This window comes from Jaculus jaculus, chromosome 5 (assembly GCF_020740685.1).
Source record: "Jaculus jaculus isolate mJacJac1 chromosome 5, mJacJac1.mat.Y.cur, whole genome shotgun sequence".
Classification (NCBI taxonomy): Eukaryota; Metazoa; Chordata; class Mammalia; order Rodentia; family Dipodidae; genus Jaculus; species Jaculus jaculus.
The window spans coordinates 4,612,738-4,627,638 of NC_059106.1; the positions used below are offsets into that span (position 1 = coordinate 4,612,738).

At 41.0% G+C, this 14,901-nt stretch overlaps 1 protein-coding gene across 1 annotated transcript in view; it reads right to left on the minus strand.

Annotated features, from left to right (window-relative positions):
- Odad2 (outer dynein arm docking complex subunit 2) overlaps positions 1–14,901 on the minus strand; it is a 161,647-nt gene that overhangs the window by 87,030 nt on the left and 59,716 nt on the right. Inside the window, exons 13-16 of the mRNA XM_004668167.2 lie at positions 11,852–12,094; positions 11,045–11,155; positions 9,952–10,106; positions 7,591–7,833 (exon numbers count right to left, since the gene is read on the minus strand). Of these exons, the coding sequence (XP_004668224.2) occupies positions 7,591–7,833; positions 9,952–10,106; positions 11,045–11,155; positions 11,852–12,094 (752 nt within the window). The remainder of the gene's footprint in view (positions 1–7,590; positions 7,834–9,951; positions 10,107–11,044; positions 11,156–11,851; positions 12,095–14,901) is intronic.

Here is a 14,901-nt window from a genome sequence, read left to right on the forward strand (position 1 = left end):
AAAGAAGGAAAATCAAAAAAAGAAAACTATAAATCAAAATAGTTCATGAATATCATTAAAAATTACTAAACAGTATGCTAGCAAACAAAGTCCTACAATGCAATAAGAAAATAGTATGCTGGGACTGTAAGGCTGTTTCGGCATCTGGAAAAGTATGAAAACCAACCACTGTCTCAACAGCAGGAGGGGCACCGTAGTGGAGCATAAGGAGCATGGTCTCCAGAAATAGTCTACAAGCCTTTGAAAAAACTCAACATTGATTCTTAAATTAAAAAAAAAACTTTAAAAATACAAACTGATGAATGCTTTTTAATAGGATACAAATATGTTTATTTTAGACATAAAGCCATTATTTTACTTCATATATAAACACTAAAACATTTCTACTGAAATCAGGAATCAAGCAAAGAGACTATGCCCATTACTATCACTGTAATACTACGAAGTTAGCCAGTGAAATTAGACAAATACACATAAAGAATGAGAAATTGCAATGAAACAATACTTTATCTAGAATACTCTCAAATGGAGTTCAGCAAGTTTTTCTGTAAAGATCTGAATACCAAGTACTGTGGGTTTGGTGGAATATTCAGTAAGTGGTTAATCTTCAATGCCGACTTGACTAGATTTAAAATCACCAGGAAGCTGGTAGGAACAGCTTTTGGTGTGATGGGAGGGTATTTCCAGAGAAGATTAGATGACAGAGGAACATACACCCTGAATGTGAATGGCACAATCACGTGGGCTGGTGGGGCTCAAACAGAATAAGAAGAGAAAATGGAAGCCATCAGAGGGCCAGTATCTACCCTTTACCTCCTATTCAACATGAAGTGAAAAGTTCCCTTTGCCACATGGACACACTACCATCATGTTCTGTCCACCAGTCACAGGTGGAACTCTCCAAAACCATGAATCAAAATAAATCTTTTTCCCCTTCAACTGTTCTGTCTGCTATTTGTCTCACAGTGACCAAATAGTAACTAATACATTTAGTCTCTGTGACAACTACCCAGATATACCATTGTAACACAAAAGTAGTCAAAGATAATGTACAAATGTACATCACTGTGTTCCAATAAAACTTTATTTGACAAACAAAATTCAGCTCACCAGGCTTTACTTCCTCACTTACTGTCCTAGAGAATAAATAGTAAAGTGAACTCAAATAATAAGAGAATTCTGTGTGGTAACAGGATATAGTATTAATATACAAATTTAAACAATGCTCATAATGACAAATCTATTGTAGAACAGAATAGTTGCTATACTTTGGAACTGGAGTGTTCTCCTGAAAATCCCACCAGTTAAAGCTTTAGTCTCACAACATGCTGCTCTGGGAAGTTTGTGAAATCTTTAATAATTGAGGTCTTGGGCTGGAGAGATGGCTTAGTGATTAAGGCACTTGCCGACAAAGATAAAGGACTGGGGTTCAATTCCCCAGAACCCACATAAAGCCAGAGGTACAAGGTATCACATATTGTCTGGAGATTTTTTGCAGTGGTTGTAGGCCCTTGGTGTGCCTATTCTCTCACTCTCTCATAAATAAATGAAACATGTTTCTTAAAAAGAACTGAGGTCTTCATCAGAGGTTTTCAAGACATTAGGGCAATGCTCCGATAAGGGATTACGGGGTCCTGGTATCTTCCTTTTCTTGTCTCTCCCTTTTGCACTGGGCCCTGAGGTAAGAAGTCTTTCTGCCAAGTGTTGCTGTTATGAAGCCCACCTCACCACAAGTCTAATGCAACAGTGAACCAAGCAACTTTTTTCCTCTTTATAAGCTGATTATCTCAAGCATGTGTTATAGTAATATAAAACTAACCCTGTTTCTCCAAAATGGTAGAAGAAAAACTAAACCATTTACACTATCAAAAAAGATAATATTTAGGAATGTTATAAAAAAATGAGTCAAATTCACATGAAAAAAACTTTACTCTTCAAAATAAAAAAACTAGAACAATGGAAAGCTTATATAATTTTACTATACCTTCACGGGATGTGAAAAATTCAGACAACCTAGGTGAAAAGTGCGTGCAAACCCTCTGTACTCTATATTTTTGTCAATATTTCTGGAAGTTACATGGTATTTCAAAGTAAAAGTTAGGATAAAATTTAAAAAGCAAAACAAATTAAAGATTTTGAAGTATGGAAAATAACCTAGAGACTTCTAGGCTTCTTAGCTTCAACACTTCTAAATATTTGTAATTCTATAGTATAGTATAAAATTATTTTCCCCCAAACACAAATGTTAATCATTTTTTTTGCAACAGTGGTATAATTTTATGTACTTGAAGGCCCAATTGTTTCCAGATGAAGTCTGTACATATGAAATAGAGACATTAAAAAATCAGTAAGAAAGGAAAGTTCAGCATAAATAGATCTACTTATTCACAACTTAATATCCACTGTCCTGTTTTACATCCCACAGACGGTACTAATCAGTAGGAAACAATTTACATTGTTACTGTCAAAACAGTAGTCCATAGAACTGAAAGAAGCCAACGGAGTATTACAAGACCATAGTCTCATAAAAATCACTGGATTGAGTAGTCAAAGTGGCATGAGTGAAATGCTACTTCTCATTCTTACAGAGAGAGATATTCAGGATGAAACTTGCTTATGACTCGATATCACAGTTAATAAAATTGTGCTGAGTTTCTATTTTTATAGTGATATGTTACCTAAGTGTAATCCAGAGCCACAAATTACTAATGCATGAAACTCTTACTCATTAAAAGAAGTTCCTAAGGTGATGAATTATGTAAGGTGTTAATAGAAGAGATATAGTTTCAATTTTTCATCAAGCTTAAAGCTCAGATGCAATAAATCCTAAAATCCTAGCATTAATTGCTATGTCTACAATGTGATACACACCAAGAGTAGTAAAATTATTTGTGACTTTGCCAAACTCAAGGTATTGTTTTCTGAGACTTCGTGCTGTGTTTGTGAAAACATTTGTGGGAAAACCGTATTTTGTGAATAAGAGGCTGTTGTACAAGGAAGACACTTTAATTCTGACACATTTGGCCAATTTCTCTTACTTAAACATTCTTCCTTTATTATTATTATTTTTTTGTGAAAGAACCCCTGTAGTTTCCCTGACAACTCTGGGCCGTTCCTCCTCACTTGTAAGTGGCTCTGCTTTGTTTCTGTTTGTCCGCTCATTCTTAAGAGTCCAGTATCTCAAGCATCGTGTTTTTTTCCTTTGCTTCTCATGACTCCTTGAGCACATAGCTCAAGACTGAGGTGCCAGAGAGCCAGCGTTACCACATGTCCACTCACATCTTGACCCTAAGCCCCACGCATGAATACTGAGCTGACTGGCTGCCACTGCAGCTTGGCTATTCTGCGGGAATGTCGGTATCTACGCAGTCCAGATTGTCCTCTGGTATTCACCATTCATTCATTCATTCATGATAAATGACTGTTGGGTGCCAACTTTAAGCCTGGTACTGGGTTGGGCATTGAACACATAATGATGAACAAACTGACTTTGTCTCTCCCTTGTTCAGTTCAGGCTTTACTCATTATTTCTCCACCTACATTTCTTTTTTTAATATCTTATTTTTTAATTATTTTTTATTTTTATTTATTTTTTTAATTTTTAAATTTTTATTAACATTTTTCATGATTATAAAAAAAATATCCCATGGTAATTCCCTCTCTCCCCCCTGACACTTTCCCCTTATTTTTATTTATTTATTTGTCAGAGTAAGAGGGAGAGAGAAAGAGAGAGAGAGAGAGAGAGAGAGAGAGAGAGAGAGGGAGCACAACAGGGTTTCCAGCCACTGCAAACAAACTCCAGATACATGTGCCCCCTGGTGCATCTGGCTAATGTGAGTCCTGGGGAATTGAACCAGTGTCCTTTGGCTTTGCTGGCAAATGCCTTAACTGCTAAGCCATCTCTCCAGCCCCACCTATATTGCTTGCATCCTTAAGTAGAGCAGTTAGCTACCTAGTCATGGGAGCTAGAACCTGAAGGCCAGTCGTGGCTCCTCACTCCCCTTTACAACTCATGTTCAGTCATTCACCTGCTCCTCTCCTTTCTCTTCCTCCACAACTCAGTAATCATCAATGTCTCTGTATTCATGCCATGATACTACACAGCTTTAGTGTAAGGTACTTGCACTCTGACATGCAATGGTCCTCTAAGAATCGCTCTTGTCTCTACTCATGTTTAAAAAGTGTTCAATGGTTCTTTAAAAAAAAATCCAGACTTCACATGGCACATAAATACCTGGATTATAATAGCATATTTATATGTCAATGCCACACCCTCAAAGTTCCTTCTGTGATAGCAAGTCAGAGTACAAGATGGGTCATTCACCAGTAAGGACTCCTTTGTTTCAATTTATGACAAATTTATTAACATGATTAGCTAGACATAAAAGAACCATATTGTATAATATCTTTACTCATATATAGATGAAGTACTTGTCCTTAATTCCATTTCTTTTCATTTATGATTAATTGCTAATCAAGGTTATTTCTATATCAATAAGACTAGCCAATATTTACCTAGTAGTTACTACAAGTTAAGCACTAGATAGAGATAGGTAGATGATAGATTTCAAAATAGTAATTCACTTAATCTTTATGATAATCCAAGGAAATTGTTACCAAGTCATCAAGTTGCTTAGTAACTTGCTGAAGGTAAGCAAGACTGGTGTTGCAGGAAGTAGTTGCCAAATCTATATGTTCTGGCTGGCAAGCTGACTCACAGCTAAAGGCTCTTGTTTGCAAATCCTGCTATCCTGAGTTTGATTCCAAGGACTCATGTAAAGCCATATGTACAATGTGGCACATGCATCGGGAATTTGTTTGAAGCACAGGAGGCCCTTGCATGTGTATACTCCTAGTGCCCCCCTCACAAATAAATAACAATAAATAACCCTTTTTATATCTATTTATTTATTTGAGAGGGAGAGAGAGAGAATGGGCATGCCAAGGCCTCTAGCCATTACAAATGAACTCCAGACACATATGCCACCTTGTGCTTCTGGCTTATGTGGGTTCTGGGGAATCGAACCTGAGTCCTTAAGCTTTGCAGGCAAAAGCCTTAGCTGCTAAGCCATCTCTCCAGCCCCCAAATATTTTTAAATGTATATATGTTCAACTATTATACACCATAAAGAACAAAACTGAGTTGTGCAAAGTATTAAACAGGGCCTTTGATGGTGTAACAATGATACTGATCCATGCAGAATACATAACACATTGAAAATAACCCCCGTCCTACCATCCAGAACTGACCACTGTTAACAGCTAATGTAAATTATTCAGGTTCACTTTATGTCTATAGGTAGGATGCATAGATAAGATTTGTAAGTCACTGTCTTTCACACCTTTTTCACTCAGTGTCCCCACAGTTTCCTTGGGTTAGAACACTGTTCTGAACACCATACAATTATAAACCGACATGATTTTTCCCGACACCATTTCTCTTGGTGCTTCTTAATGTAATGCTGGGTACATAACAATGCAGGGAGCGGCTACAGACGCCATTACAAGATGGCGCTGACTTCCTGCTGAGAGTGGTGACGAACAACCCCCTACTTGGTCATATCCTGGCGACGGTCTTGCTTGATGCTGCGCGTGCACATGATGTAATGCATCCTGGGCCTATCCCGTGGCCCTGGGTGATGGGGGAGCAGGTGGTGGCCAATCCGTAGGTGCCTAGTAGTATTACACCCTATAAGAGCAGCTACACTCCTGCGCCCCGGCCCCTCGCCATCAACTTTCCTGTTAACCAAGAGGCTCTCCAATAAAGTGTGATCGAGAAGGATCTTTGTTTGCTGGTCGTTCTTATCCTGCTGGTCAGGAAGCTCACAGCATAACAAGAAATTCTACACTTTGTTCGAGGCCATTTACTTCCCCAATCTCTGTTCTCTCTAAAGCATGCCAATTATGCATTGGGCAACCATGGAGCTTATTTCAAGTAAAATTTAAAGAGGCATGTGGTAGCTCTCAGCATATGATTTACACATTAATGTTCACAACATTTTGCAGGTGGGTTTATATAGTTTAAGATTGATGCTGACCATCAAAGAGCCACTAGATGCTACTAGAGAGAGAAACCTATGTGTGGACTAAAGGAGATTCCTTAAATTGTCTCTTAGCATTACCAGATTATTATCAAGAATTAATGGAAATGTGATGGGGAGATGGCTTAGAAGTTAAAGGTACTTGCTTGCCAAGCCTACCAGCTTAGGTTAGATTGCCCAGTACCTACATAAAGCCAGATGCACAAAGTGGCATGTGCAGTGGCAAGAGACCCTAGCATGACCATTTTCTCCCTCTCTTTCTCTGTCATACACAAACACACACACACACATACACACACACAGAGAGAGAGAGAGAGATAGAGAGAGAGAGAAATGAATAAAAAAGTAATGGAAATATGCAACACAAACTAGGAAGAACTACTAATGCTCTAAACCCTTTAAGAATGGAGGTTCAAGTCATCCACCAGGTAAACCACAACCAAGTGACGTGCTTGTTACAGAAATATGGAGTGGGTAGTGGTGAAAGATTAAAATACCAGTTATGACCATGTGCACAGTAACAGCAAATAAGATTATAATTGTCATGAGAATTTCTTCCTTATTTTACTATGATTATATTTATTTTATTTCCCTTTATCTTCTTACCTTGTAACATGAAATCTATTAGCATTCTGTACAGTTGGCTAGCAAATTTCTAACAGATTTTGAGCTCACCATGCCTCTACAATTGCATGAATCCACATTTTAAAATGAATCTCTCTCTCTCATAGATAGACCATAGATACACAGATGGATATACATAGGTAGGTGGATAGACGAGATATGTAAATACAAAGAAAGGTACACAATTGGCCTCTGGTATCCACTCTTAGAGAATGGTTCCAGGACCTCCCATAATCCCCCCAAGTCTATAGATGCTCAAGTTCCCTCTATAAGATGGTATAGTATATGCATGTAAGCTATAAACTTCCCTTGTACACTTTATGTCATTCTTAGATTTCTTATAATATTAGATAAATATAAATTATATGTAAATAGATGCTATGCTATATTTAAGGACTAATGACAAGAAAAATCTGTACATATTCAGCACAGATGTATTTTTCCAAATATTTTCAATTCACATTTAAATCTTATCTTCCTAACTAGACAGTAAATTGCTCAAGGATTAAGGTTATAGATTATATCTGTTGTCTTTCACTTCTCTGTTCATATATGATCCAAATATGTTGGCTGAATTGGCAAGAAACAAGAAATATGATACTATGAGAATGCTGCCTAAACTATTAGATTGAAAGATAATTGTTCTTAAAAGACAGAGAAAAATTTACTGATTGCATTATAGTTTCCACATGGGAAATTGATTATTGGTTATTTTAAATTCTCCTGAGTGCTCAAGCTCGGCATTCCTTCTCTTCCAAGGAAATATTTCTATTGGGTAAGCCATGATTATTTATATATCAGATGAAGTTTCCATCATTTGTGTCCATCAGTTCTAAGGGATGAACCTACGCTCTGATCACCACATTTCCACCACGTTTCCTGCAATGCTTTCAGATGACATCTCCCCACCTCCAGGGCCACTTACGTCATACTTTCCGGTTCCACTGCACATGCACCAACTGCTTTGGTGACATTCACCAGAAGAGCTTGGTTAATTCCCACAAGGAGGTTTACGAGGGGCTGGATGCCACCACATTTCCGGACAATGATGCGGTTCTCATGCTCCTGGCAGCATTCTCCCAAGGCTCCAACCACGTTCACAAGTACTTCTTCAGGCTGGTCAGTTAAAAGCCCCACCAAAGTTTCAATGGCTTTGTATTCTCGGAACCTAAGTCCAGGGAGAGAAAGAAAAGATTGTTTATAGTGTAAAGTGAGCTGAAAGTACACTAAGAATTACTAAATACCATACATTCACTTAACCTATACAACAGAGCTAATGTGTGGGCACGGTTGAACCCCATGATTGATGGACAACCTGAAGTCAAGTAGTTAAATGGGAAGGTGGCATCACACCCGGCCTCCTGCTCCATGTCTACCTCCCACAGCTACAGTCTCTAAGACAACCATGATTTAATCCAAAACTTAGTGTCTAGGATCCCACTCCAGAAACATTTTTTTTCCTGAGACATATTTACATGAATGAAGCATGTTAATTTTGAATTGGAAAGGAATGGTGCATGTTTTCACTTTGTAATATATTGGAAATATCATATATCACTGGTTTCATAGGTCTGTCAAAGTAAGTGGAAGAGCTTGTGCTACTTGGATTTAAAGCAAATACTATCTTTAGACCTCCTCAGAATTAGTCACTAGTAACTTCTAGCATCTCTCCTCAGACAGTTTCACTTTGATTTTACACAGTACGTATTTAAACCACAAGAAGCATGACATATAAAAGTAAATATTCAAGAAGTACTGGTTTGTATGTGGAACATTTTTTCCTTCCTAATGAATTTCAACAGTATTTTTATATCATGAGGGTGCATTGGGTGGGACTTTAAAATAAATAAAAACTTCATTAATTGAGGAGACTTTGAGTCTAATCATAATTTCATTATGTAATCTTAAGAAAGCTTATTGTTTGAGTGAAGACATGTGAATTTCTTCTTAATGCAGCGTTGCCTCAGAATAATCATGCAGAATATGAACTCTAAACATTTAGAGAGGCCGATCTAAAGGTGAAAATAAAATTTATAAGTACTCCGTCATTAAAAAAAAAAAATAGAGAGCTGTAAGCCTGGGGTGGGCAGCTCAGTGATAAAGTGCTTGTCTGCCTTGCACAAAGTCCTGGAGTTGACCCTCAGCACCACAAAATATACATACACACACACGTACATATTTATGTATACACACAGAGATATACACTCGAAAATGAAATTCAGTGAAATCATATTTGATGACCTTCTTTTAAGAGTGGCTAGTTGACATTCCGATTTCATATGTTTTTCTTTAGGAAAGGAGAAAAGTTAATGACCTATTCCGTTTCTGATGATTCAGTTTCTCTCCTTACCTTGAAAGGTTTCTATCAGGATAAGAGAAATTTCTAATTTAAATGCCAGTTCATGTGCAAACGCTTACAATGAAGATCAGCTCCATAACCACCAAGCCCTTGAGATACAAGAAGTCACTGCTGGGTGGGGGCGGGGGTTGGGGGCGGGGAGCAGTGGACTTTGAATTTTAATCATCTTCTCAGTCTACCAACTCAACCCAGAATGTTCACTTTTGAATAAGACCAGAGCAGTCCTTTATGCGGCTAGCATTCAGTAAGACTGCGTCTCTTGGCCGTATCTTTGTTATAGGACATCAGATGCCTTCTCATCTCTCTGCCTTTCCCTGTCCCTTGTGTCACTGACTGACAACTTATTTTATTCCTCTGAGACTCTAGGAGCTGAGGCATACTGAGTGACTATTGATCAGCTGGCTGTAGCTAAATGGAATTCTTTATGATTCTTGGGTTCCTCGCTTGATGTCAACTAAGAACTGAGATATTTAAATGTTCCCACAGCCTTAGTAAGCACCCAAGGTTTGCTGCTAACCAGGGTTGCTGGCCATCCCTAACAAGCCAGCATTCAATCCCTATAGAACCACACGTTATCATAGGGGTACTGTGAAAAGTTGTATTCCTTCCCAAAGGATGTTCTTATTTTTTTCTTTAATACTATTATTATTAACAACATATTTTGTTGGGATACATCATGTGCTGGTACCCTCTGCCCCCGCTCCTGCCCCCATTCTGCTGGGGACACTCCTCAGTGGAGTTGCAGGTATTCCCCATGGGGTTGTAGTCTATGTATTGTGGGAACAGCAGTCAGTTATTTTGGGGGTGAGGGAATGCCTCTGGGCATGATGTCTCAACCTGTGGTTCTTACAATCTTTCTGCCCCCTCTTCCCCAAAATTCGCTGAGCCGTGGTGAGTTTTAAGTCTGTGTCGGTGGTGAGCTCTTACTTGATGATGTTTTCTTTGCTGATGGAGCACTTCCATATTGCCCCTGTGACAGCAGCTAGCCGTTCCTTATTGTCGGTGTTATTGAGTAGGCTGGCCAAGGGCTTAAGTCCTCCGTGCAGCCGAACCAGGTCTCGGGTTTCCTCGTCTTCAGCACACTGCATGAAAAGTCAAATAGGAGGCTGTCAGCAATTGATGCATCTCCAGCGTTCAGTGATTGCTAAGCAGGCTACCATGCCCACAAAGGTCCCCAACTGAAGATGGTGCCACTCAGGTTTTTCAAAGTTAGGATGGTGAAAACGTAGTGTGCATACAGTACAACCCATACTTTAAGGTTTGAAGGCTGTCCTGATCACAAATTATCATTTCAGGTTAACCTGACTTTTTCTTTTTTTTGAGAGAATGGATGCATCAGGGCTTCCTGCCATTGCAAATAAACTCAAGATGCATGCACCACTTTGTGCATCTGGCTTTATGTGGGTACTGGAGAATTATACCCAGGCCAGTAGACTCTGCAAGCAAATGCCTTTAACTACTGAGCCATCTCCCCATCCCAGTTTTGAATTTTTTTATTTTTAAATTTATTTTATGAGACAGACAGAGATAGATAGATAGATAGATAGATAGATAGATAGATAGATAAATAGATAGACAGACAGACAGACAGACAGACAGATAATGAGAATAGGCAAGGCATGCCACGGCATCTAGCCATTGCAAACAAACTCCAAATGCATGTGCCATGTGCATCTGGCTTTACATGGGTACTGGGAAATTAAACCTGGGTCCTGAGGCTTTGCAGACAAGTGTCATAACTTCTGAGCCATCTCTCAAGCCCATTTTGATTTTGATCTTTGGAAGTAAACACTGTATGTATTTTCCTGAATGACCATTCTTCCAGATTATACAGCCAACACATGGTAAGCTCAGAGTGGGTTTTGCTTGTTAACTACAGAGTTGTTCCTGATGCCCAGCAGTGCAGAAAGCCGCTAGGATAAGTCTTCTCCATAAGGACCACAGAATAAGCTGAGCCTTTCAGCCTGAGTCTGGGCTGAGTCTTGCTGCCTCTGACTGGAATGGTGGGGATGACTCCTACCTGGTAAATGGCCATGGCACAGTGCTCCTGCAGTTGTTCATTCTCACTGTTCAGGTTCTTTACAAGGTTCTCAATGATCCTCTCTGCTTTGATAGCAGCTCGGTAGTTTTCCTGGGAACAGACACACAAACATGAAGGTATAACGTATTGACACAATCATTCACATTTATTAATAACTGTGCTAAACAAATCTTCTAAGTGATTAAACACAAAACTCCAAGTTTCTAGTATCAATACACCCATAAGGTACTCAGCACTGAAAAGAAAAAATTTCAGGCTCACGTGGTGGTTTGAATCAGGTGTCCCCCATAAACTCATGTTCTGAATGTCTGCTCCCCAGCTGGTGGTAACTTGGGAAGTGGAGACTGGAGGAAGCAAGCGTGGACCTTGAGGCTCATCAGCCCTTGGCTTGCCCGTGCTAGTTTGGCAGTCTCTTGCTGCCCTTTTCCACCTGTTAGATATTACTATTTTTTTTCCTCAAGTTAAAAAAATGATGTTTTGACATGTTCAACTGTTGTGGTAAACTTAATAGTTATTTTCATGAATAAAAAAGAAAAAGTGTAAAATAAAAATAAAATTTTTTAAAAAGGGGCTGGAAAAATGGCTTAGGTGCTTGTCTATCAAGCCAAAGGACTACACATAAGCCAGATGCACAAGATCAAGGATGCATCTGGAGTTCATTGACAGTGGCTAAAGGCCCTAACACACCCATTCTCTCTGTCAAATAAATAAACTGAAATGAATATGAAATTTTAGAAATTTTAGAAAAAGTGGAAAGCCTAGGAAAAGACAAACTGGCTTTGGTACCTCTGATGCACATTCTTGTAAGGTCCCCACTACAGGAATGAGCATGTTCTCGTGGGACGTTTTCAGTAGCTGGGCCAACAAAGGGATGCCCCCGGCTTTACGAATGGCCTCTTTGTTGGAGTGACTCTTACTGCAGCTCCACAGTGCCATTGCCCCGCAGCGAGCCACCTCCACATCTCTGGTTTCATACAGACTTGACTGAGCAGGTTCTGTGGAAGTCTGTGCACAGTCCAGCAGAGCTACCTGCAAGAGCAGACGGAGACAACTGTGGGCTGACACGTGCCTCATCGGCTCATGTGTTTGAACTCTGAGCCTGCAGCCGGTGGTGCTGATGGGAAGGTGGTGCAGACCTGCTAGAAAAAGTGGGTCACTAGGCAGGGGACTTCAGGTTTTATAGACTGGCCCCACTTCCTGTTCACCCTCTGCTTCTTGACTGTGGATGTGCTTTGACCGGCTGGCCTCCCGTGCCTGCCACCAGGCCGCTCTCATCGTGATGGACCAAGAACTCAAGAAAACTCTTCCCTTCCTTACATTACCAAGTATTTGGTGACAGCAACTAGCAAAGAAGCTAACAGAATAGGTGCACGGACATCTTGAAAATCACATGTAACACGCTCCTCAGCAGGTGACGCAATAGTGCATGGACATCTTGAAAATCACATGTAACACGCTCCTCAGCAGCTGACACAATAACACACAGACATCGTGAAAATCACATGTAACATGCTCCTCAGCAGCTGACACAATAACACACAGACATCGTGAAAATCACATGTAACATGCTCCTCAGCAGCTGACTCAATAGCGCACGGACATTGTGAAAATCACATGTAACACGCTCCTCAGCAGCCGACGCAATAGCGCACGGACATCATGAAAATCACATGTAACACGCTCCTCCACAGCTGACACAATAGCACATGGACATCGTGAAAATCACATGTAACACGCTCCTCAGCAGCCGACGCAATAGTGCACAGACATCGTGAAAATCACATGTAACATGCTCCCCAGCAGCCGACGCAATAGCACATGGACATCATGAAAATCACATGTAACATGCTCCCCAGCAGCCGACGCAATAGCACATGGACATCATGAAAATCACATGTAACACGCTCCCCAGCAGCTGACGCAATAGCGCACGGACATCATGAAAATCACATGTAACATGCTCCCCAGCAGCCGACGCAATAGCACATGGACATCATGAAAATCACATGTAACATGCTCCCCAGCAGCCGACGCAATAGCACATGGACATCATGAAAATCACATGTAACACGCTCCCCAGCAGCTGACGCAATAGCGCACGGACATCATGAAAATCACATGTAACATGCTCCTCCACAGCTGACACAATAGCACACGGACATCGTGAAAATAACATGTAACACGCTCCCCAGCAGCCGACGCAATAGCGCACGGACATCATGAAAATCACATGTAACATGCTCCTCAGCAGGTGACGCAATAGTGCATGGACATCTTGAAAATCACATGTAACACGCTCCTCAGCAGCTGACACAATAACACACGGACATCGTGAAAATCACATGTAACACGCTCCTCAGAAGCTGACACAATAGCACACGGACATCGTGAAAATCACATGTAACACGCTCCTCAGCAGCCGACGCAATAGCGCACGGACATCGTGAAAATCACATGTAACACGCTCCTCCACAGCTGACACAATAGCACATGGACATCGTGAAAATCACATGTAACACGCTCCCCAGCAGCCGACGCAATAGTGCACAGACATCGTGAAAATCACATGTAACATGCTCCCCAGCAGCCGACGCAATAGCGCACGGACATCATGAAAATCACATGTAACACGCTCCTCCACAGCTGACACAATAGCACATGGACATCGTGAAAATCACATGTAACACACTCCTCAGCAGCCGACGCAATAGTGCACAGACATCGTGAAAATCACATGTAACATGCTCCCCAGCAGCCGACGCAATAGCGCACGGACATCATGAAAATCACATGTAACACGCTCCCCAGCAGCCGACGCAATAGTGCACAGACATCGTGAAAATCACATGTAACACACTCCTCAGCAGCCGACGCAATAGCACATGGACATCATGAAAATCACATGTAACACGCTCCCCAGCAGCTGACGCAATAGCGCACGGACATCATGAAAATCACATGTAACATGCTCCTCCACAGCTGACACAATAGCACACGGACATCGTGAAAATAACATGTAACACGCTCCCCAGCAGCCGACGCAATAGCACATGGACATCATGAAAATCACATGTAACACACTCCTCAGCAGGTGACGCAATAGCACACGGACATCTTGAAAATCACATGTAACACGCTCCTCAGCAGCTGACACAATAGCACACGGACATCGTGAAAATCACATGTAACACGCTCCTCAGCAGCCGACGCAATAGCGCACGGACATCGTGAAAATCACATGTAACACGCTCCTCCACAGCTGACACAATAGCACATGGACATCGTGAAAATCACATGTAACACGCTCCTCAGCAGCCGACGCAATAGTGCACAGACATCGTGAAAATCACATGTAACATGCTCCCCAGCAGCCGACGCAATAGCGCACGGACATCATGAAAATCACATGTAACACGCTCCCCAGCAGCCGACGCAATAGCACATGGACATCATGAAAATCACATGTAACATGCTCCCCAGCAGCCGACGCAATAGCACATGGACATCATGAAAATCACATGTAACACGCTCCCCAGCAGCTGACGCAATAGCGCACGGACATCATGAAAATCACATGTAACATGCTCCTCCACAGCTGACACAATAGCACACGGACATCGTGAAAATAACATGTAACACGCTCCCCAGCAGCCGACGCAATAGCGCACGGACATCATGAAAATCACATGTAACACACTCCTCAGCAGGTGACGCAATAGTGCATGGACATCTTGAAAATCACATGTAACACGCTCCTCAGCAGCTGACACAATAACACACGGACATCGTGAAAATCACATGTAACATGCTCCTCAGAAGCTGACACAATAGCACAC